This window comes from Ranitomeya variabilis, chromosome 4 (genome assembly GCF_051348905.1).
Source record: "Ranitomeya variabilis isolate aRanVar5 chromosome 4, aRanVar5.hap1, whole genome shotgun sequence".
Lineage (NCBI taxonomy): Eukaryota > Metazoa > Chordata > Amphibia > Anura > Dendrobatidae > Ranitomeya > Ranitomeya variabilis.
In genome coordinates, this window is record NC_135235.1 from 358313596 (window position 1) to 358338744 (window position 25149).

General features: G+C 41.2%; 1 protein-coding gene across 2 annotated transcripts in view; it reads left to right on the plus strand.

The window, feature by feature from the left end:
* The window catches only part of LOC143764769 (netrin-1-like), a 555816-nt gene that overhangs the window by 413913 nt on the left and 116754 nt on the right, over positions 1-25149 (plus strand). For both annotated transcript variants that reach the window (XM_077250713.1, XM_077250714.1), the window contains exon 3: positions 6579-6767. In XM_077250713.1, coding sequence (XP_077106828.1) covers positions 6579-6767 — 189 coding nt within the window. The remainder of the gene's footprint in view (positions 1-6578; positions 6768-25149) is intronic.

Consider the following 25149-nt stretch of genomic DNA (forward strand, 5'->3'; position numbering starts at 1 on the left):
GACACAGTGCACATGAGACCAAAGATGCCATCTTGGAAAAGGGCAGTAATGCACAAAAGGTAAACAAAATGTTCAGAGTCAATTCTGTGTATGCATGTCTGCATACTGTTTGGGCATGTCTGCATACTGTATGTTTGTATGTCTGTGTACTGAATGTGTGCATGTCTGCTGTGGAAACACGGGGGGCAGCAGGTGCCCTAGTCTGCTAGCCAAAACTGCATGGACCAGTGATCATCCCACCGAATGCCCGCTTTACTTTTACCTTGGGCATAACTCTACTCAGTCAACACAGGGTGAGGGTAAAACAGTGTGGCAATACTTTATTGTGCCACAAAATAGGCAAATAGCACAAAGAACAGTCCCAGCAAATTACCCAAGATGGTGCAAATTACAGAATCTCATCCTTCCGTTGACTCGCCGAAATAAAAGCAGCTGTTACTTCAGAGCTTCCAGGGCCAACTACCCTACCAGAGGCATGCACAGAGAGGAGATAATAACATGCTAAGGAAGATGACAGTCCATTGAGGTACAAGTCCAGTTGACCAGGGGGTCACAACCTGGCTTCTCCAAACATCTCCAAGGAGCCATGTGACCGGTGGGTTCCATTCATGGGTTTTCACAAACATATCCATAAGGCTCAGGTGACAAATGGGTCCAAATCCTGACCGCCCCAAATGTATCCATAGTTCAGTGATGGCCAATGGAGCAGATCTGTATTCTTTCAGCCGGGGCCATGGTCAACTAAGCTGACATCCTGTAGAATGTCAAATATGTGTTCCAAGTGAGGAAGAGATGATGTATTGACTGCTGTCTTATAAAGAGTCTCTGGGTCTTTAGATTTCTGGATTTCTTGGCTGTCTGGATGTCTAGATAGAACTCCGTATGATATTACAGAGGCATATATCCTCTTTTTATAGTAAACAACTGTCCTTTAATCCAGCATTCACAGGTAAATGGTAAGAATGGTGACGAGATGAACATGCATTATTTGATTATGTTAACTATTTTGATAGTTTTTCCTCCTCTGCTTTGCACATCAATGAGTTAGCTGGCCTGGACAATGTGTAGTTAGCATATCAGCAAACATCATTGTTTAATTATCCTGCATCTTCATCATCCAGAATAACAGCACAACATGTTACAACAAATGCCAACTTACAAGTCAATATTACAGGCTTATAAAAATAAAAGTCTGTGTTTTCTTGACTAGAAACAGTACAGAACAAAAAGAAACACATAAATTCAAAAGTCATCCTATAGATGGCAGTCTTCCTCCTGGCTTACTAAAAGTAGACATCTGGTTACTTAAGATAAAATGTGTTGTCACATCTGCGTATTGAATGTGTGCATGTCTGTGCACTGTATGTGTGCATGTTTGTGTGCATGTCCGTGTACTGTGTATGCATGTCTGTGTATTGGGTGTGTGCATGTCTGCATACTGTATGTATGCATGTCTGTGTACTGTGTGCATATGTATGCGTACTGTATGTGTGGAGATTGGTAAGGTGATTATAAGATTTTTTTGTTATTTTTTACATTTTAATTTATTATGCTTTGGGATCTGGGGACACCTCAGAGCATAAGATATTAAATTAAAATTTTCAGAGATTAACTCAGTAGAACAGGAGAATTTGAATATTGACTCATCCACTCATCTCTAAGGCCATGTGCACACGTTCAATATTTTTCGCGTTTTTTTCGCTATAAAAACATGATAAAAACGCAAAAAAAAGCTAACATATGCCTCCTATTATTTACAGTGTATTCCGCATTTTTTGTGCAAATGTTGCATTTTTTTACGCGAAAAATCGCATCGCGGAAAAAAAAGCAACATGTTCATTAAAAATGCGGAATTGCGGGGATTCCGCACACCTAGGAATGCATTCATCTACTTACTTCCCGCACGGGGCTGTGCACACCATGCGGGAAGTAAGCAGATTATATGCGGTTGGTACCCAGGGTGGAGGAGAGGAGACTCTCCTCCACGGACTGGGCACCATATAATTGGTAAAAAAAAAGAATTAAAATAAAAAATAGTCATATACTCACCCTCTGATGGCCACCGCAGTCTTCCCGCCTCTCCGGTGCATGCCGCCGCTTCGGTTCCTATAGCTGGTGTGTGTGTGAAGGACCTGCGATGACGTCGCTGTCTTGTGATTGGTCGTGAGACCGGTCATGTGACCGCTCACATGACCGCGACGTCATCGAAGGTCCTGAACCACACCAACTATAGGAATGGACGCCGCTGAGGATATCGGCTGTCTGCAGAGGGTGAGTATAACCATTTTTTTATTTTTTTTATTATTTTTAAACATTCTATCTTTTACTATAGATGCTGCATAGGCAGCATCTATAGTAAAAAGTTGGTCACACTTGTCAAACACTATGTTTGACAAGTGTGACCAACCTGTCAGTCAGTTTTCCAAGCGATGCTACAGATCGCTTGAAAAACTTTAGCATTCTGCAAGCTAATTATGCTTGCAAAATGCTAAAAAAACCACGAAAAAAGGGAAAAAAACGCAAAAAAAAATGCGGATTTCTTGCAGAAAATTTCCGGTTTTCTTCAGGAAATTTCTGCAAGAAATCCTGACGTGTGCACATACCCTCATAGGCAACAATCCTCTGCATGAACGGTAGGTGTGTGATAGGTTGCTTTATCATTATTTCCAACCTGTGCTACTTCCACTTTTTATGATTGGGTTCTGCTCTATCCTATAGTGCATTAGTATTGTGACCTAATATTGGTAGGTATGGCTGCAGTTTTCTGAAATGATTTTTGCATTTATGTCCTTTTTTCTATGAATGTGTGGTACATTAAGTCCGCATGCCCTTGATCTGGAACTAGCAGTGCTTTGGATGCAGTGCCTGTTTGCTGCGTACAAAGTACTGCCTTCTATTGAATGCAGGTAAATCCTCATGTGTTCACTGAACCATGTTGATTCAATACATTTTATTGATCTAATCTCTCTTGCCGAGACTAGTGTCTCCGCAAAAGAAATTGACATACTAGACCGGCGCATGTTAGTCTCTGCAGATGATCCGCAGGTGTCTATGGATGCATAGTGACGTGGGATTTCTTTCTACACTATGCTGTAACAGAAACACACGGGCTACTTGCACAGTGAACAAGTCTGTAGGAACATGTTCACACACCACCAAGAAACTTGAATAAAGAACTCCATGGGTAAAGGGTGTTGCAATGCTCATTTTATAATGAATTTTGTAATGCATAATTAATTTTTTTGAATTCAATTGACAGTTCCTCATTTCTTATCAACAATTTTAAAGTTTTTGAGTTTATGAACACAACACAGAATACTAATGTTAATCATGTGCATGAAAATCAATTTTTACACATATATATATCACATGTTATATTTCCTTCTTCTCTGGAGGGAAACAACCTTTAAAATAACTCAATTTTCCAGTGCAATGTATATCAAGAAAATGAGGGAAAAAGAACAAATGCCGGGTCCCACTCACTAGGGTGACTAAACAAGCCATAATAATGCTATGTTGGAAGGCATATTTTAACTATTTTTGTAAGATGCCTTTTTTCTATGTACACTGTTGTGACTTTTTAAAAAAACTATATCCCTGAACTATATAGAATCACATACAAAAAACAGTGAAGTGCATTTTTTTATCTATTTATGAGTTTTAATATCTAAAATCTTAAAATTGGAGGCATTTTGGCCAAACATATTTATGAGGCATCAGAACCATTTGTCCTGATTCATCAAAATCTGTAGATATAAATTATGGTATGGATCCACTTGATGCATTTAGCCATTCTAACTAGAAGGTCACATTTATATAATCCTGTAATATTAATATGACACAAAATGATATTGATTTAAATAGATATCTAATTACAGCATCTAAATCTAGATATTAGAGATGATCAGATCTTTAGAGATTTGGAATGCTGGATTTGGCAAATTTTTCTCCATAATAACTTAACGACGGTCTTATCATATTTTCATGTTTTTTAAGTATAAAAAAATAATCCTAAAATGAACCGTACTACTCACCTTTAGGCCGGCGTCACACTGGCGAGTTTTACGGACGTAAGAGCGCAGAAACTACGTCCGTAAAACTCGCATTACATACGGCACAATTATTCTCAATGGGGCTGCTCCTATTAGCCGTATATTACGGTTCAGTATTATACGGCTTTCTACGGCCGTACAAAATCGCAGCATGCTGCGTTTGTCAGCGTATTGCGCAAATAATACGCCAATGAAAGTCTATGGGGGCGAGAAAAATACGGATTCCACACGGACCTGCAGTGTGACTTGCGAGAAATACGCAGCGGTGTTAGTGAAAAGTCCGTAATTCAATTGCCGTCTTTTTCCTTCTCCTTCACAAACCCGACATGATATGAGACATGGTTTACATACAGTAAACCATCTCATATCCCCATTTTTTTTGCATATTCCACACTACTAATGTTAGTAGTGTGTATGTGCAAAATTTGTGCACTGTAGCTGCTAAAATAAAGGGTTAAATGGCGGAAAAAATTGGCGTGGGCTCCCGCACAATTTTCTCCGCCAGAGTGGTAAAGCCAGTGACTGAGGGCAGATATTAATAGCCAGGAGAGGGTCCATGGTTATTGCCCCCCCCCTGGCTACAAACATCTGCCCCCAGCCACCCCAGAAAAGGCACATCTGGAAGATGCGCCTATTCTGGCACTTGGCCACTCTCTTCCCACTCCCTGTAGAGGTGGGACATGGGGTAATGAAGGGTTAATGCCACCTTGCTATTGTAAGGTGACATTAAGCCAGATTAATAATGGAGAGGCGTCAATTATGACACCTATCCATTATTAATCCAATTGTAGGAAAGGGTTAAAAAACACACACACACATGATTAAAAAGGATTTTAATGAAATAAACACAGCGGTTGTTGTAATAATTTATTGTTCTCGCAATCCATTTGCAAACCCTCGCTTGGCAAAATAATAAACGCACAATATACATACCTTCTGATGTCAGATCACGTCCCACGATGTAATCCATCTGAAGGGGTTAACTAATATTACAGGCAGGAGCCCTGCTAAATGCAGCGGTGCTCGTGTCTGTAATCCCCTGGCGAATGAATGAAATGTAGGTCATTGACCTACATTTCCTTCAGTCGCGGTGATGCGCCCCCTGGTGGATGTCCTCATATGACCTGGAGCGTGGGAAAAAGTTCCCAGGCTGCAGTTCATGAGAACATCCACCAGAGGGCGCCTCACCGCGACTCAATGTAAGTACAGATCCAGCTTTCCTTTCAGCACCGGGGGATTACAGGCACGAGCGAGTGGTTTATCGCAGCTCGTGCCTGTAATATTAATTAACCCCTTCAGATGGATTACTTCGTGGGACGTGATCTGACATCAGAAGGTATGTATCTTGTGCGTTAATTATTTTGCCAAGCGAGGGCCTGCAAATGTATTGCAAGAACAATAAATTATTACAACAACCGCTGTGTTTATTTCATTAAAATCCTTTTTAATAATGTGTGTGTGTGTTTTTTAACCCTTTCAAACAATTGGATTAATAATGGATAGGTGTCATAATTGACGCCTCTCCATTATTAATCTGGCTTAATGTCACCTTAACATTAGTAGTGTGGAATATGCAAAAAAAAAGGGGATATGAGATGGTTTACTGTGTGTAAACCATGTCTCATATCCTGTCGGGTTTGTGCAGGAGAAATGAAAAGCCGGCAATTGAATTACCGGCTGTTCACAGATATCGCGCTGAATGAAATCTAAATACAGAATATATATATATGTGTCTCAATGACATATATAAAGTATATATATATATATATATATATATATATATATATATATGTTTTAATGAACATTTGAGCACATAAATCCATTAGATGTCGGTTTTGCAAGCCTGCGCGAAAATCTCGCAGTACGGATGCCATACGGATTACACACGGAGGATGCCATGCGCAAAATACGCTGACACACCCTGACTACGGATCACTATTTTGGGAACATTTCTCCGTATTACGGCCGTAGTACGGACGTATAATACGTGGCGTATTGTCTTACGCCAAGTGTGACGCCGGCCTTACTCAGAGAAGATAATAATCAATTTGTCACCAGATGTGTCTAGCTCTGCTACATCTAGATGGCAGGCTGCATTGATGCATGATGTGACCCTACAGCCTGTCATCCTGCAGAGACACTGAGCATACCCTCAAATTGGATACCCTCAAATGAAAGCTGAAAGTCTGAATTTCAACTGCTTCTGAATAGTTTTGTTTAAAATTCATGGTGGTAATCTCTATAACCAAAATAAAAAAATGCTGTCTCTGTCCAAATATATATGGACTTAACTGTAATTGAAAGGATTACAGATTAATGTTACAAACCTTACTGTCAAAAAGAGCTCATTGACTAATGTACTGTTAACTTATTCTGCAGTCTGTTAGGCACAGTCACAAATCCATTCAAAGAAAATTGCCACCACATAGATGTCATTACTCATTCAACTCTAAAAATACTATGTGAATTACATTTTATTGAGGACAAATAATACTATGTAAGCTTATAACGTCTCTCTTCTTATAGCTTGTGAGTGCAATCAGCATTCTAATCGATGTCGATTTAACATGGAAATCTACAAGTTATCAGGGAGAAAAAGTGGAGGTGTATGTTTAAACTGTCGCCACAACATGGCTGGACGTCATTGTCACTACTGCAAACAGGGTTATAAGCGTGATTTGAGCAAAACTATATCAAGCCGAAAAGCCTGCAAGAGTAAGTATCAACGGGTAATGATAACAAATATACTTTCCACATTGTGGTACAATGTACTGTAAGTGTTTTTGCAAATTAAAACTAGAAAATGAAATTTTTTTTTTTGTTTTCTGATTGTAAATATCTTTTTTTTACTTCTTTATGTGGGCATCTATTTGCCTTAATTCTGTTAATTGTCTTCAAATATATTCTATACTGCAGTCACATGGGCTGCTGGAGCCTTGTAGCCTTGTGACTTCATTGTCTTTATGTATACAGTTTCCTAGGAATGCTCTATGGCCAGCACAGCTAAGATTAAATAATCTTTATTCTTAGGGATGTAAACCACAATTAAGGTGTATGGCAGTGTCATACTCACTTTCCTACTTAAAATACATGTATTCTGTGCTGAGGGGGCCGTCCATGAGTATCTTGGAGTTGGTATATGGCCAAACTTAAAGGGAGTCTGTCACCCTTTTGAGGTTTTGGAGTCAATAATATGGGCATACAGGTTGTATACAGGTGAAATTAGTCATACCTGTATGCTTCCTGGATTTGGCCTTGTTAAGTAACAATCATCTTTTATACCTTTGCTATTCCAGGCTATGGTTCATACAATGCCCAGAAGATAAAACTGCCTCCAGCCTTTATTATACAGTTTTTCTCCTCCCCTTCTCTTCATACATCCCATTCATGTCATGTGAGTTGCTGGAAATCCCGCACCTGTGCATTCTGCCTGCCATTGCGCCATTGCACTGTGGGTAATTCACCTACTATGAACCAAAGATCACCGGGACCAGAAGTTATAGTGACCCTCCAGGGCCTGCGCATGTAAAAATTGAAGACAGTGACCACAGAAGACAGGAACATAGCAGAGGAACGATAGCAGGCAGAATGCGCAGGGGCAGGATTTCCAGCCAGGTAGGTAGCATGAAAGGAACGTCTGAAGAGTAGGAGAGGAGAAAACCTGTATAATGAAGACTGGAGGCAGTCTTATCTTCCAGGCAAAGCATGCTCCATAGCCTGGAAGAGCGAAGGTATAAAACATGATTTTTATTTTAATAAGTCCACATCCAGTAGCCACACAGGTATGACTAATTTCACTTGTATACAACCTATATGCCCATATTATTAACTCAAAACCTCAAAACGGTGACAGATTCTCTTTAACAGAGTTCTGAAGTTTCAACATTCTATGCACAATCAGTTTTCTGTGTTTAACTCCTAAATAACCTGTGATAATTTTTTTCATCTATGAGGGGGTGTATAGAGAGGTCTCAAGATTCAAGTCAGCTGCACACTGTGTTACGCAGCCAGCATCTGCTTCTGACAGCAGTGACCAGAGTTACCTCCAATAACTGCCATTTAATCATATGAATGCTGCTTAAAAGAGCCCCATATCAGTTGGGGGCCTGCTGACGGCCATTGAACTCTCCGTGAGGTGTAGCCTTGAGCTGTGCTTCATAGGAGACCATCATTTCTGTATACAGTATGAGCATTCAAATGATTGCAGGTTCAAGACACCTAAGGGAGACAAAAAATAAACTAAACATTTTAAAATGTTAGAAAAAAATAAAGAAAATAATAAATAGAAACATTTAAATCACATTGCTTTTCCATGTTAAAAAAATGTAAAAAATAAACACTTTTGGCATTGTCATGTCTGTAAAAGTCCAGTATATCATAATGTTTAATTTAATTCAAGAACCCTGTACATTTCAGGAGGGAAAGCTGGATACCAATAAATGTAAAGAAATTCTGAAAGACTAATTATGTGATATACAGTACTCACTGTGGCCCCAAAAGTATAGAATTGTTCTTGAAAGTTTGTGAACCCATCAGAATTCTAAATATATATCTGCATTAATTTGACCTGAAATTATGTTACATCAGATTTACACACAGCTAATGAGAACCAAATCATACAAACAAGGAAAAAAATGTTAGAGTTTGTCATATATAAATCAGGAAAATTACTCAATTTCATATGTGTGTAAGTGACTACAGCATGCAAACCTTTGCTTTCAGTAAGGAGTGTGACCCCCCAGTGCAGCAATAACTGAATCTAAATGTACTGGTAATTATTGATCAGTCCTGCACACCTCAATATGGAAGAATTTTATGCTATTCCTCCTAAAAAAACTGCTTCAGCTCTGTAAGGATGGTGAATTTTCTTCCATGAACTGCTCACTTCAGGTGCTTACACATTTCTGTAGAGTCTAAAGTTTGTAATCACCAAGTCAAAGTCTTAAGAATGTTTTAACTGTCATTTTAATTTTAATTCCATAAATGAACAGTTCGTTTGGAAATAATAAACTTTATAAAATATCTTATTAGAGAAATCGATTTATGTCTCCCCCTGAACTGATCTTTCATGCTCAATAATCTTAATTCACAGGTAAAATCAGTCTTCAATTAACACAGATTTTCTCATTACCGAGATGCAAGGTAACAGTTGGCACTTGTAAAGTTCTATGTTGTTTTAGGAGAACCTGCATCAGAATGTCTGTGCCTGCCTCTTGTTCCTCTCTCCACCTACCTCATATCATTCTACAGAATTTTAAAAGCAGCAAATGTCATCTCCTATATCAATAATAGGAACATTTGTCTTCCTTGAGCCCAAATTTCACAGATTTCACCACTGAATTGAGTGAAAGTGCAGGAGAACATTTCTCTGATTAAAATATATTGCAAAGTTGTTTATTTTAGTCACATCCATCCATAAAACATTGTTCCAGGAGACATGTGGTTTGTCCATGTGTCTTAAGCAAACTGCAGACAAAGCATAAGTGTTCTTTTTGGGGAGAAGTGGCTTTCTTCTTGCATGCACAACATTGTTGCTAAGTGTTCTTCTGATGGTGAACTCTAGAACATTAAAGACTTGCACATTTGTACCCTATGGCGGAACAACCTCTTTAAATACATTAGTTAATGTGGGAGAGTTCCCTTATTGCTTTGAGATTTTCTTGGGTTTCAATTATGACTTTGCAGACTATTATATGCTTTGCTCTTGGATCGATCTTAGTTGGTTGACTGCTCCTGGGGTGGGTAATAATGGTCTTGAATATATTTCTTTTGTACTAAATCTGTCTGAATATGGAATGGTGTATTCTAATCTTTTTGGAGATGGTTATATAACATTTTTAAGCCTGATGAACATCAACAACTCTTATTCTGAGATCCCCAGAAATATACTTTGTTCATGCCATGACAGAATTCCATACATGTGTTGTGAAGAGCAGACTTTGATAGATGGCTTTTCTTTAAAGGGAACCTGTCACCCCTTTTTTTTCAATATGAGCTAAAAATAGCTTTAAATAGGGCCTGAGCTGTGCTTTATAACTGTCCCATGATTCCTCACCTTTGCTGCCAAAATACCTTAGTAAAGTCGCCGTTTTCACCTGTCAATCACGGCGGTCTGGTCACATGGGCGTTGTGAATTCACTGTTTCTCCCCCACCTCTTGCTTTTCCCTAAGTAATTTCTTCCCGGCGTTTGCGTAGTGTTTTGCGCCTGCTTAGTTAAGTCTAATGTCGCGCCTGCGCATTATGCTTTGCCCAACTGTGGGCATAGCATACAGCTCGTCTCTGCGCATGCGTGGCTCTTCTCTGTAACCTGTGTGCCCCGGAAGTCTGGCTATGCAAATGGTGTTGTCCTGGGTGCCGGTAAAATTTCCCCATCCAGAACTTCTTGCGTAAGTTTTGTAAGAAAATCGCTTATCTATAAAACTTACGCAAGAAGTTCTGGATGGGGAAATTTTACCGGCATCCAGGACAACACCATTTGCATAGCCAGAATTTCTCCCCCACCTGCAAGAGGTGGGGGAGAAACAGCGAATTCACAATGCCCATTTGACCAGACCGCCGTGATTGACAGGCGAAAACGGCGACTTTACTAAGGTATTTTGGCAGCAAAGGTGGGGAATCAGGGGACAATAAAGACACAGTTATAAAGCACAGCTCAGGCCCTATTTAAAGCTATTTTTAGCTCATATTGAAAAAACGGGGTGACAGGTTCCCTTTAAAGTGTCATGACTTTTGGTCACAACCAACGTTTTCTTGGTGCTGTTGCTACATTGCTCCACAATAGAAGTGAATGAGGTCACATTATAATAGCTGTACTGCAACCATCATAAACAAGTCATCAAAAATAAACCAAGTCAAATCAATGGCAACTTGTTGCAGTCACCATTCTGTAGGTGTGGCAGCGTGACCCTTTTCATTGCTATAGTGCCTTGATGTTACTGCTGAACCAAGCAAATTTTGATATTAGCTAAAGTCACCATGTAGCCTTAGCCTAAAGCTTCACATTCTTTTGTCACTCACAGATTAATTTTTCTCAATTAAAAATGATAAAGCATAATATTTTTGACTTATTTGTCTGACTTGATATTTTTTATCTACTTCTAGACTTGTGTGAAAATCTGAATTAGTTTTAGGTCAAATTTATGCAGAAATATTGAAAATTCTGAAAGGTTCTGAAACTTTCAATGTGTCTATGTACATATACAGTTGTGCTCAAAAGTTTACATACCACGGCAGAATTTTTGGTTTCTTGGCCTTTTTTCAGAGAATATGAATGATAAAACCAAAACTTTTTCGCCACTCATGGTTAGTGGTTGGGTGAAGCCATTTATTGTCAAACTACCGTGTTTTCTCTTTTTAAATCATAATGACAGCCCAAAACATACAAATGTCCCTGATCCAAAGTTTACATACCCTGGTAATTTTGGACTGATAACATGCACAGAGGTTGACACAAATGGGTTTGACTGGCTACTAAAGTTAGCATCATCACCTGTGACCTGTTTGCTTTTAATCAGTGTGTGTGCCTAAAAGCTGAGTGAGTTTCTTGGATCCAGACTCTTGCATCTTTCATCCAGTCACTGATGTTTCTGGATTGCAAGTGATGGGGAAAGCAAAAGAATTGTCAATGGATCTGCGGGAATAGGTAGTTGAAATGTTTAAAACAGGAAAGGTATACAAAAAGATATCCAAGGAATTGATATTGCCAGTCAGCAGCGTTCAAACTCTGATTCGCAAATGGAAAATCAGTGGCTCTGTAAAAACAAAACCACGGTCAGGTAGACCAACAAAAATGCCATCCACAATTGCCAGGAAAATTGTTTGGGATGCAAAGAAAAACCCACAGATAACATAAGCTGAAATACTGGACTCTCTGAAAACTAGCGGTGTGGCTGTTTCAAGATGCACAACAAGGAATAAAATGGGCTGCATGGTGGAGTTGCCAGAAGAAAGGAATTACTACGCAAATGCCACAAGGTATCTCACCTACAATATGAAAAACAGCACAGAGACAAGCCTCAAAACTTCTGGAACAAGGTAATGTGGAGTGATGAGACCAAAATTTAACTTTTTGGCCACAACCATTAAATTTACATTTGGAGAGAGGTCAACAAAGCCTATGCTGAAAGGAACACCATTCCTACTATAAAGCACGGAGGTGGATGGCTGATGTTTTGGAGATGTGTGAGCTACAAAGGCATAGGAAACTTGGTCAAAGTTGAAGGAAAGATGAATGCAGCATGTTATCAGCAAATGCTGTAGGTAAATTTGCAATCATCATCCCTGAAACTGCCATGGGACATAACTGGACGATCCAACATTTCAACGATCCAAAACAAGGCCAAGTCGACCTGCCATTGGCTACAGCAGAGCAAAGTGAAGGATCTGGAGTCGCCATCTCAGTCTCCTGATCTTAATATCATTGAGTCCCTCTGGGGATATCTCAGGTGCACAGTTCCTGCTAAAAGCCCAGGAATAAACAGGAACTGGAGGCTTTTTGCCAATAAGAGTGGGCAGCTTTACCATCTGAGAAAATAAAGAACCTCATCCACAACTACCACAAAAGACTGTCATTGATGTTAGAGGGGGCAATACACCGTATAAAGAAATTGGGTATGTAAACTTTTAATCAGGGTCATTTGGATGTTTCTGGTTGTTTTTATGATTTAAAAAGAGAAAACACAGTAGTTTGACAATAAATGGCTTCACCCAACCACTAACCATGAGTGGAGAAAAAGTTTTGTCTCTGACCTCTGGCCTAGTTGTGTACCGATAAGTCCCTAATAAGTCCCCTCACACAGACTGCGAGTCTCTTGGAAAAGCTTGATGATGATACTGAAGACCTGCAATGGTAACCACAAAGTAAGCTTCTCTGATGCTATGATAGTTTGCTGCCTTTTCATATTATTTAAACAGTGTCTCATCTATTATAGACTTTTAGATGTTGTTTACCAGATTTTCCAGACTGCAGAATTTTGGAACTGCCTAGTTTTGCATCGCTACACCTCCAGTTTTTATATTTTAGTCTAACTATCTAGATTTACTATGCAGGAGTCTAAAAACTGTGGAAGAATCACTGTGTAATGAAAAATTTGCCCCTTTATACAGTGACAATTCTTTTGTATTATAGCAAAGCTATGCAGAATTGCAAATCAAGGTCCTGAGAAAGGTACAACAGAGACTGCAAAATACTGACTCTACCTAAATAATTTGCCCTCCTTGCTTCAACATTATGCCATAGATGGCTAAATTTGTTCTTCAGGTAAAGCTGCATAAAGTGAAAAGCAGAACCATATTTGTCTAGTGTGGGTTGGACAGGATAATTGATTATGCAAGAATTACAGCTATTTATTTACCTGTTGCCGGAGATGCTGGAAGTTCAATGGCCTTTCTACGTTCATATCCAATAGATAATTGCAATACACCATAGGCTTCTATTTATGTCTTCTTTTAACTCTTGGTCAACTGACACCCAGTATGGCCCCAAGTGCAGCAATTTTAGTACGTCAATATGTTGTTCTGCAAACGTGTGCCTGCCAGTATAGTTATTGCATCAATTTCTTTGGGCTTGTTATCTTCTACTTGATGTCTGTAACAAAGATGGTGTCTGAACACATCAGTATCTATTTCTTTTTTTGCAACAAGCTCATCAGATCATGTGTTGTTTCTTCATCAAACAATGAATACTGCTCTTTAATTAAGTAGCAATATATGGAAATTTACCAAAAAAAGTATTACAGTATGTGTTTCTTTAAATGAACCTGTGATTAGGCCTCTACCATTACAATTCTTAGCTGAATCAAATACAACATATTGGACAATTCTAGTGCCCACAACAATTGGCAAGGGCGAACTGGGCCAAGAAGCAAGGAGACATTTGCCCTCTGAGCCTGAAGTTATTAGATATTTAGGACTGGGATGACTGAATATAACATGAACAAACTGCACACCAGATAATCTAGGTGCAGCCCATTGCGGACACAGCCACCGCTCCATAAACCATAAATGTAAGAGAAAGGGGCTTCCTGATACTCCACCTGGCCAACAACTACATAATCTAGCCCCAATACGTCAGACAGATGCAGAGCACAAAGGTCAAGCCAGTGTAAGAATGTTCCCTGCAGAACTCACTGCTCTCCTTCAGCAGCAAAAGCAATTACTCAGCTCCCTTTATTACAGTATTTCTGACGACACTAACAATATTCTTAAGAATCATAAAATCATAGAACGATAGAGTTGGAAGGGACCTCCTGGGTCATCTGTTCCAACCTCCTGCTCAATGCAGGATTCACTAAATCATCCCAGAGATCTGTCTGTCCAGTCTCTCTTTGAAAACTTCAATGGAAGAACTCACCATTCTCCTGTCAGGAAATCTGTCAGCAGTTGTTCACAACCAAAATTATTTATACCTACATGTAGCTTTTTCAAAGAAAAATCCAGCAATACCTTTTCATTGCCAGTCCATTTCTCAGTTAGTGAGAAATGAGCATTTCAGTTAATATACAAATATTGGTAAAGAACTATTTGTAGATCTGAAGCCTCTGTCACTCCAGATCTTCCCCCACTCCAGCGACCCCTCCTCCTGATTGACTGATGGCCCCTTTGTCAGAAGTCAAACATCTTAGATGTTGTCAGTCAAAGAGGAGAAGAAATAGAGCTGGAGCAAGTGTCTTTAGATCTAGCATAGCCTTTTGCATATCAATTCATTAACACTGATTTCTGAGTAACAGGGGAAAGAACGGTAACATGTAAAGTAATTGCTGGAGTTGTCTTTGAAAGAGCAGCATAAACATATATTGTAAATAGTTTGGGAGGTGAAATTTTGCTGACTAGAGATGAGGAAATAAAATTGAGTGGAATTTTTTGGGAACTTTAGTTTGATAAAAATTCACATTCAACAAGATATTTTTTTTTTGTAAATAGCTTTTGCACAGATTAAGCAAAATGGCGGCTGCTGGCCACCATTTTTCTGAGCAGTAAAGGGCCATGAAAAAGGTTAAAAAATAAAAAAAACTATGCTCACCTTACTGCTCACCTCTCTGGCCTGTCAGCTTCTCACCATATCCTGTCCAGTTCTTGTTGCATCTATTGATCTTGCACTAAAATTGCCAATTGTGCGCATGCAAAGTCACGGTGCATGTCATGACGTTATAAACATATTGCAAGCTTGCACTAAACTATTCCAGGCCTCACAATCCTCGTTCAGTGTGACAGGTTTGGGGATTTTAGCATGAGTGCCGGGGATTATAAGATGCAACTAGGACGAGATAGTAAGCCATATAATGATTTTTATTCTAAATATTATGTTTGTTAGTCCCTGGAGTCTGTATAAATCTCAGAACATGATGTGGGACAGTCAATTTGCAGATAATAATTTCTTTGTGAATCAAATTTCCCAGGAAAAAATGTGCAAACAGGCAAATTTGAATTTTGCCTAATCTGGTCATCTGTACTGCTGACAGATTCCCACTACTTGGACAACCATTTCTTACATTGTCCCCTATGTGAAATAAAATAAATTTTGTACTCACCTCCTGCACTGGTGTCATACCAGTGATTTCACTGACCTGCAGCTATTAGTGGCTACCGATTTTCTGCAGCATTCATACCTCCTTTAGATGAAACTCAGATGTCCGAAAGAAATGTGAGCAATGCAGCCCATCATTGGTTGCAGTTAGCCTACAAACAGGGCTGGTTTTAGGCAAAGTGGGGCCCTAGGTGAAAGTTTAAAATGGGGTCCCAAATACTAACATATTGCACATCACACAGAAACATTTTGGTTGTAGCTACATGCGCTGATTTCAGGCCACTAAACGAGTGTGATCAACAATATTAAAGTCATTTGCCACTTGTTTCCCAGCCTCTTTACACTGGCTGAGGAATAATGATGGGGACAGAATGATCACTAGTAAATAAATCATCTTAGCAGCATATCTGCAGTTTTCACTGGGCGATGTGCTGATGAGAAAAATGATTTTTGTTCCGGCATAACCAATCCAATTACTTGATGAATATCCTGAATTTTGCACTCCCTCTAGTCCTCCATATAGTATAATACACCCCCATAGTCCTCCATATAGTATAGTGCACCCCCATAGTATTCCATATAATATAATATACTCCCCCTAGTCCTCCACATAGTATAATACACTCACCATAGTCCTCCATATAGTATAATAGACTCCCCATAGTCCTCCATATAGTATAATGTACTCCTCCAAGTCCTCCATATAGTATAATACACTCGCCATAGTCCTCCATATAGTATAATACACTCACCATAGTCCTCCATATAGTATAATATACTCTCCATAGTCCTCTATATAGTATAATAGACTCCCCATAGCCCTCCATATAAGATAACAGACTCCCCATGGTCCTTCATTTAGTATAATACACTCCCCCTAGACCTCCATATAGTATAATACACTCCCCATAGTCCTCTATACATTATAATAGACTCCCCATAGTCCTTCATATAGGATGATAGACTCCTCATAGTCCTCTATATAGTATAATACACTCCCCAGAGTCATCCAGAGTTTAATACACTCCCCATAATCCTCCATAGAGTATAATACACTCACCATAGTCCTCCATAGAGTATAATACACTTCCCATAGTCCTCCATAGACTATAATACACTCCCCATAGAGTATAATACACTCCCCAGAGTCCTCCATAGAGTATAATACACTCCCCAGTGTCCTCCATAGAGTATAATACACTCCCCATAGTCCTCCATAAAGTATAATACACTCTCCGTAGTCCTCCATAGAGTATAATACACTCCCCATAGTCCTCCATAGAGTATAATGCAGTCCCCACATAGAATATAATTCAGCCCCCCCATAGAATATAATGCAAGCACCCATAGATTATAATTCAGTCCTACAGTATTATGGCCACCATGTACTGACTCGCTCACTGATATATACCGTATTCATGGGCGTGCAGAGCAGTGAATATTCATTCCCTTTAGTAGCGGGCACATGTGATTGCCCAGCAGCAGGAAGCCTGCAGCTGAGGCTACTGTGCCTGCTATTAAAGTGAAATGAATATTCACTGCTCTCCACTCCTATAGTCCCACCCATCTCTGGGAGCTGGCTTCAGTGCATAGCGGTGGGAGGGACTATGGGCATGGGGAGCAGTGAATATGAATTTCTCTGAAACAGCGGGTACAGGCACTAGCCACAGCAGCCGACTCTTGCCTCCAGTCACCCACTGCTCCGCTGCAGCTTCACTGACACTGGGCAGGCAATGGGGCCTGACTCAGGGGCCCCATAGCAGCTGCATGGTGTGCCGCTATTAGCGACGCACCACTGGCTGGGGGCAGGGGCAGACACTAATAGCTTGGGGCCCCTGTTGAAGAACTGTGTCTGGGCCCCCTCCCTGCCCGGTACGCTGCTTTTGATGATTGCAATCTGGCAATGGGACCCTGGAGCCTCGGGCTCCGAGAAACAAGTCAGAATGCCCTCCTTATTACTAGTAGGGCATACTTAGCAATCACAGGGCCCCCTCAACTATAAAAAATATATATATTTAGATTTTTTCACTGAGATGGATATATATATATATATATATATATATATATATATATATATATATATATATATATATACATATACACACACATACACACACTGCGTGTTTTAAATAAATATATATATATATATCAGTTTACATTCCTTTCTGCTGGTTCCAGTGCCGTCAGACTTGCAGCCAAGTGGCAACTAGTGTCCTCTACACTCACCGGCCACTTTATTAGGTACACCATGCTAGTAACGGGTTGGACCCCCTTTTGCCTTCAGAACTGCCTCAATTCTTCGTGGCATAGATTCAACAAGGTGCTGGAAGCATTCCTCAGAGATTTTGGTCCATATTGACATGATGGCATCACACAGTTGCCGCAGATTTGTCGGCTGCACATCCCAAAGATGCTCCATACAAGGCAGGATGGATCCATGCTTTCATGTTGTTTACGCCAAATTCTGACCCTACCATCCGAATGTCGCAGCAGAAATCGAGACTCATCAGACCAAGCAACGTTTTTCCAATCTTCTACTGTCCAATTTCGATGAGCTTGTACAAATTGTAGCCTCAGTTTCCTGTTCTTAGCTGAAAGGAGTGGTACCCGGTGTGGTCTTCTGCTGCTGTAGCCCATCTGCCTCAAAGTTCGACGCACTGTGCGTTCAGAGATGCTCTTAGGCCTACCTTGGTTGTAACGGGTGGCGATTTGAGTCACTGTTGCCTTTCTATCAGCTCGAACCAGTCTGCCCATTCTCCTCTGACCTCTGGCATCAACAAGGCATTTCCGCCCACAGAACTGCCGCTCACTGGATTTTTTTTCTTTTTCGGACCATTCTCTGTAAACCCTAGAGATGGTTGTGCGTGAAAATCCCAGTAGATCAGCAGTTTCTGAAATACTCAGACCAGCCCTTCTGGCACCAACAACCATGCCACGTTCAAAGGCACTCAAATCACCTTTCTTCCCCATACTGATGCTCGGTTTGAACTGCAGGAGATTGTCTTGACCATGTCTACATGCCTAAATGCACTGAGTTGCCGCCATGTGATTGGCTGATTAGAAATTAAGTGTTAACAAGAAGTTGGACAGGTGTACCTAATAAAGTGGCCGGTGAGTGTATGTCAGTGAATAGAACACTACAGACAAGGCTGACACTCTAGTTGGCACATGACAGCAAGTGTGCAAAGCGCTTCCTCGTTGTTATGTGATACTAGATGGTGGCCCGATTCCAACGCATCGGGTATTCTAGAATATGTATGTATGTATGTACGTCGCGCTTAGCACAGCCATGTAGTATATAGCACAGCCACAAAGTATATAACACAGCCATGTAGTGTATAACACAGCCCACGTAGTATATAACACAGCCACGTAGTATATAATACAGCCACGTAGTATATAACACAGCCACGTAGTATATAGCACAGCCACGTAGTATATAGCACAGCTATGTAGTATATAGGACAGCCACATAGTATATAGCACAGCCCATGTAACACAGACAGCAATGTAGTATATAGCAGCCACGTAGTATATAGCAGCCACATAGTATATAGCAGCCATGTAGTATATAACACAGCCCATGTAATATATAGCACAGCCCACGTACTATATAACACAGGCCACGTAGTATATAACAGCCCACGCAGTATATAGCAGCCAGGCAGTATATAACACAGCCCACATAATATATAACACAGCCCATGTAATATATAACACAGTCCATGTAATATATAGCACAGTCCACGTACTATATAACTCAGGCCACATAGTATATAACACAGCCCGCGCAGTATATAACACAGCCCACGCAGTATATAACACAGCCCACGTAGTATATAACACAGCCCACGTAGTATATAGCACAGCCCACGTAGTATATAACACATCCCACACAGTATAAAACACTGCCCACGTAGTATATAGCAGCAAGGCAGCATATAACACAGCCCACGTAATATATAGCACAGCCCACGCAGTATATAACACAGCACAGCCCACGCAATATATAACACAGCCCACGCAGTATATAACACAGCCCACGCAGTATGTAACACAGCCCACATAGTACATAGCAGTGTGGGCACCATATCCCTGTTAAAAAAAAAATAGTTATATACTCACCCTCCTGCGCCCACCAAAGCTGTCCCGAAGTGCGCGATGCTGCCGCCAGCTTCTGTTCCCAGTGATGCATTGCGAAATTACCCAGATGACTTAGCGGTCTCCGCTAAGTCATCTGGGTAATTTCGCAATGCATCACTGGGAACAGAAGCGGGCGGCAGCATCGTACGCATCGGTGGATGTCAGAAGGTGAAAATAGCACATTTTTTTATTTTTTTAAATTATTTTTAACATTATATCTTTTTACTATTGATGCTGCATAGGCTGGAGGGGAGTAGGGAGGGGCCAATTCGCGGACTAAGCTTGTCGCTAATTGGTCGCGCACGACTGGCCGCGACCCATCAGCGACGCGGGATTTCCATTACGGAAGTTACAGACAAACAGACAGAAGTACCCCTTAGACAATTATATATATAGATTACATAACCACGATATGTCTGGTATCTGCTCTACAAATACTGTACAAACATACACACATATACCGTGCATACATACACTGTACATACACACAGATACACATACAAATACAGTATATGCAAACACATACATATACCATACACACACACAGATACACATACATATACCATCATACATACACATACCGTACATACACACATGCATATACCGTACATTCACACACATACAGTACATACATATACCGTACATACACAGATACACATATATATACCGTACATACACAGATACACATACATATACCGTACATACATATACATACATATACCTTACATGCATACACACATATACCGTACATACATACGAAACACATACACGTACTGTACATACACACATAGTTATATACACATATTGTATACACATACCGTACATACATATACAATACATACACACAAATACACATACATACAGTATACCGTACATATATACACATACCGTACATACATATACCGTGCATACACACAGATACACACATACTGTATACCGTACATACATACAGATACACATACACGTACCGTACATACACACATACAGTATATACACATAATATAAACATACCGCGCACACATATACATACACATATACTGTATGTACATGCACATAAACATACATACACACATACACATATACTGTACATGCATACACACAGCCATACAAATATACCATACATACACACATATACCGTACATACATACGCAGATACACACACAGATAGAAACATACACATAGATACACTCATACACAGATGCACACATACATACATACACATACAAGCATATACATACACACATACTAATCTGTGATATCAGGTGATCAGTGGAGCCCTGGATGAGCTCACATAGTTCAGCTGGAGAGGGCTGCAGAACTCACTGTGGGGGATGGGACTCAGAGCAGACAGCACTGATATCAGCCCCCTGGTGCTGCCATGCTGTCCCGTGCAGTGAGCTCCTCCCCCATCTCTTCACAGTGAGGAGATGCTGAGCCTGCTCTGAACAGAACAGTGGAGGGAGCAGAAGACACACTAAGTCCTGCTGTTCCTCCACTGCTGTATCTACGTGCTGTGCCCTGGGGCCCCTGACTATAGGTGAGCACTCACCATTGGGACACTCCATGCAGCAGGACAGACGGCAGCCAGTGAGCCTTCTCCTCAGTCTAGTGAGGAAAGCGTTCATTGGCCAGCGTCTCTCCCTGCATGACACGCCCCCTTTTTAATCTCCTGCATTTCGCGCCCGCTCTCTCCCCGGCACCCGGTGTTCCATGATTACAGGAGGGAGTGAGAGGGGCCCGATCCTGCATGATACCAGGCCTGCCTGCAGGGGCCCCCCTCCACCTCTGGCTCTTGGAGCAGTGCCATCAGCAATATGTCCACCACTGGCTGGGGGCCCCTAGGGCAGCGGGGGCCCTAGGCAGCTGCCTAGTCTGCCTGCCCCTAACACCGGCCCTGCCTACAAATGGCATAACAAGGTCATGCTGGCTTTCAGAGACCCAACATATCAAAATTAGTTCCAGTGTAGGAGGTTAGTATAAGGTTTTTTTATATTTTACATGGGAGTCTAGGGCATGCTAGAAGGGGTTTTTCCAAGTAGTAAACAAACCTCTTCAGAAATATAGAACTAACTTTGGAAGCTGACTGTAGTTGAGTAGCATCAATATTTTATAACATGCGGAGCAGACTGCAGCTATATCTTACTGTTTTGCAGAAGATCACGTTGGTGTCTCTTGCTATGCTTTGTATACTGACTACGGTCGTCGGGGAAGGAGGTTGAACAAACATTGTCTGCAGTCTTTCTGACTAGTATTTTGTCTAACAACATAGGTAGAAACTGTTTTTTTAATTACTAGTCAGTTGAGCTAGAATTAAAGTTTCTAAGGAAACATTTGCACTGGCTGATATAATCCAGAATGAGTGTTTAAACAGATTGCTATAACCCAACAAATGATAAAAATGCTCTTTAGTCAGGTGAAAAAATATTTAAATTAGCTTAAAAATCATTTTTCTCAGCAGCACAATCTCCTGTCTAGATGGAGGAGAAGGAATAACAGCCACTGCACTGCAGCTTCCACATGGGTTTTCTACTGTAGTATTTTAGCCAACCAGTGTCCACTGGGTCATAAGAACTTAAAGGGAAGGTGCCATCAAAAAAATTTTTTTTACAGAAATTGTAAAAATGTAAAGAATTAATGTTTACATTTTCTTAAAAATTATTATCATTTGTTTATAATTTAGTAAAATGTGAAAAATAATTTGAAAAGTTTTGGAATTTCCACTTTTAAACACTAGGGGGAGCAGCTGCTGAAATTTCAGAAAAACCTCATGTACAACAAGCTCACATTACAGCACTGCAGTAATTATGGGCCGAGTCTGCTGACGTGTGTGATGTCACTCCTCTCCTTCCCTTCTGGGTGTCTGCTAAGGGATAAGAGGATGATATTCAGGAACCCAGTGAGCAGCCATTTTGTTGGTGACTGCAGAGTAAGGCTGCCGTCACACTATCAGTATTTGGTCAGTATTTTACCTCAGTATTTGTAGCCAAAACCAGGAGTGGAACAATTAGAGGAGAAGTATAAGGCCGGGGTCACACTAGACCGTAATACGGACGAGTGCTATGCGATAAAAAATCGCATAGCACTCGGCCCAATGTTAACCTATGGTTCAGCTCCCATCATCCGATATTTTCTCCACCGTATTTCGGATCTGAGGGAACTCGCAGCATGCTGCGATTGTCAGCGTATCTCGGCCGAGACTCGCCAATGCAAGTCTATGGGTGCGAGAAAAAATCGGATTCCACACGGACCATGCGTGTGCATTGCGAGAAATACGCAGCGGTGTTCTATAGAAAAGCCGGTAATTAAATTGCCGGCTTTGCATTTCTCCTTCACAAACCCGACAGGATATGAGACATGGTTTACATACATTGACCTACATTTCCTTCAGTCGCGGTGATGCGCCCCCTGGTGGATGTCCTCATATGACCTGGAGCGTGGGAAAAAGTTCCCAGGCTGCAGTTCATGAGAACATCCACCAGAGGGCGCATCACCGCGACTGAAGGAAATGTAGGTCAATGACCTACATTTCATTCATTCGCCGGGGATTACAGGCACGGAGCACAGCTGCATTAGCAGGGCTCCTGCCTGTAATATTAGTTAACCCCTTCAGATGGATTACATCGTGGGACGAGACGGTTCACCAGAAGGTATGTATCTTGTGCGTTTATTATGTTTCCAAGCGAGGGTGGTCCTGATGGATTGAGAGAACAATAAATTATTACAACAACCGCTGTGTTTATTTCATTAAACTACTTTTAAATCATGTGTGTGTGTGTTTTTTAACCCTTTCCAACAATTGGATTAATAATGGATAGGTGACATAATTGACGCCTCTCCATTATTAATCTGGCTTAATGTCACCTTCCAATAGCAAGGTGGCATTAACCCTTCATTACCCCATAGCCCACCGCTACAGGGAGTGGGAAGAGAGTGGCCAAGTGCCAGAATAGGCGCATCTTCCAGATGTGCCTTTTCTGGGGTGGCTGGGGGCAGATGTTTTTAGCCACGGGGGGGCCAATAACCATGGACCCTCTCCTGGCTATTAATATCTGCCCTCAGTCACTGGCTTTACCACTCTGGCGGAGAAAATTGCGCGGGAGCCCACGCCAATTTTTTCCGCCATTTAACCCTTTATTTCAGCAGCTACAGCGCTGAAATTTTGCATACACACTACTAACATTAGTAGTGTGGAATATGCAAAAAAAATGGGGATATGAGATGGTTTACTGCATGTAAACCATGTCTCATATCCTGTCGGGTTTGTGCAGGAGAAATGAAAAGCCGGCAATTGAATTACCGGCTGTTCACAGATATCGCGCTGAATGAAATATAAATACAGAATATATATATATGTGTCTCAATGACATATATATATATATATATACTGTATATATGTTTTCCCGAACATTTGAGCACATAAATCCATTAGATGTCGGTTTTGCAAGCTTGCGAGAAAATCTCGGCATACGGATGCCATACGGATGTCACACGGATCATTTGATGCGAGGAAATCGCATCCTCGCACTGCACACGGATCACTGTTTTTGAAACATTTGTGCGATTCTCGGCCGTGAAAAACGGACCGTTTTTTTATACGTTAAGTGTGTCCCCGGCCTAACAGACACATCTGCACCACCACTTCTGCATTTATCAGCCATTCCTGGTCTTGGCTTACAAATACTGAGGTAAAATACTGACCAAATACTGAATGTGTGACGGCAGCCTTAGGCTACTTGCACACTAGCGTTGTTGGCTGTACGTCGCAATGCGTCGTTCAGGAGATAAAACACATCCTGCAAAACACATCCTGCAAAGTTGTCTGCAGGATGTGTTTTTTCCCCATAGACTAACATTACCGACGCATTGCGACGTATTGCCACACGTCGCAACCACCGTGCGACGGTTGAGTCGTGTTTTGGCGGACCACCGCCACAAAAAAAATTACATGTAACGGTTTTTTTGTGCGTCGAGTCCGCCATTTTCGACCGTGCATGCGCAGCCGAAACTCCGCCCCCTCCTCCCCGGACCTTACAATGGGGCAGCGGAAGCGTCGTAAGACTACATCCGCTACCACGTCGGGCATTTCTTTCACAGCATGCGTCGGTACGTCGGCCCGACGCACTGCGACGGGCCCGTACTGACGCTAGTGTGAAAGCAGCCTTACACTGACAAGTAGACAGTCACCGAGGATGGCAGCCAGCAAGGATTCTGGGAGATATGTGGCGGAGGGAGCAGGGTGACCGCAGCGCAGAGTATTTCAGGAGAGCAGTGTGCTGGTCTATGGGGGCCCCCTGTTTGGTGCGCGGAGCAGCCAGGGATTGTACATAGAGCACTGTCTTTTATACACATGGATGGACCGTCTGCTCCACAGAAATCCAGGAAACATTTCTGCGGATTGATGGCCTGTTCTGATCCAGACTTTGCATGCT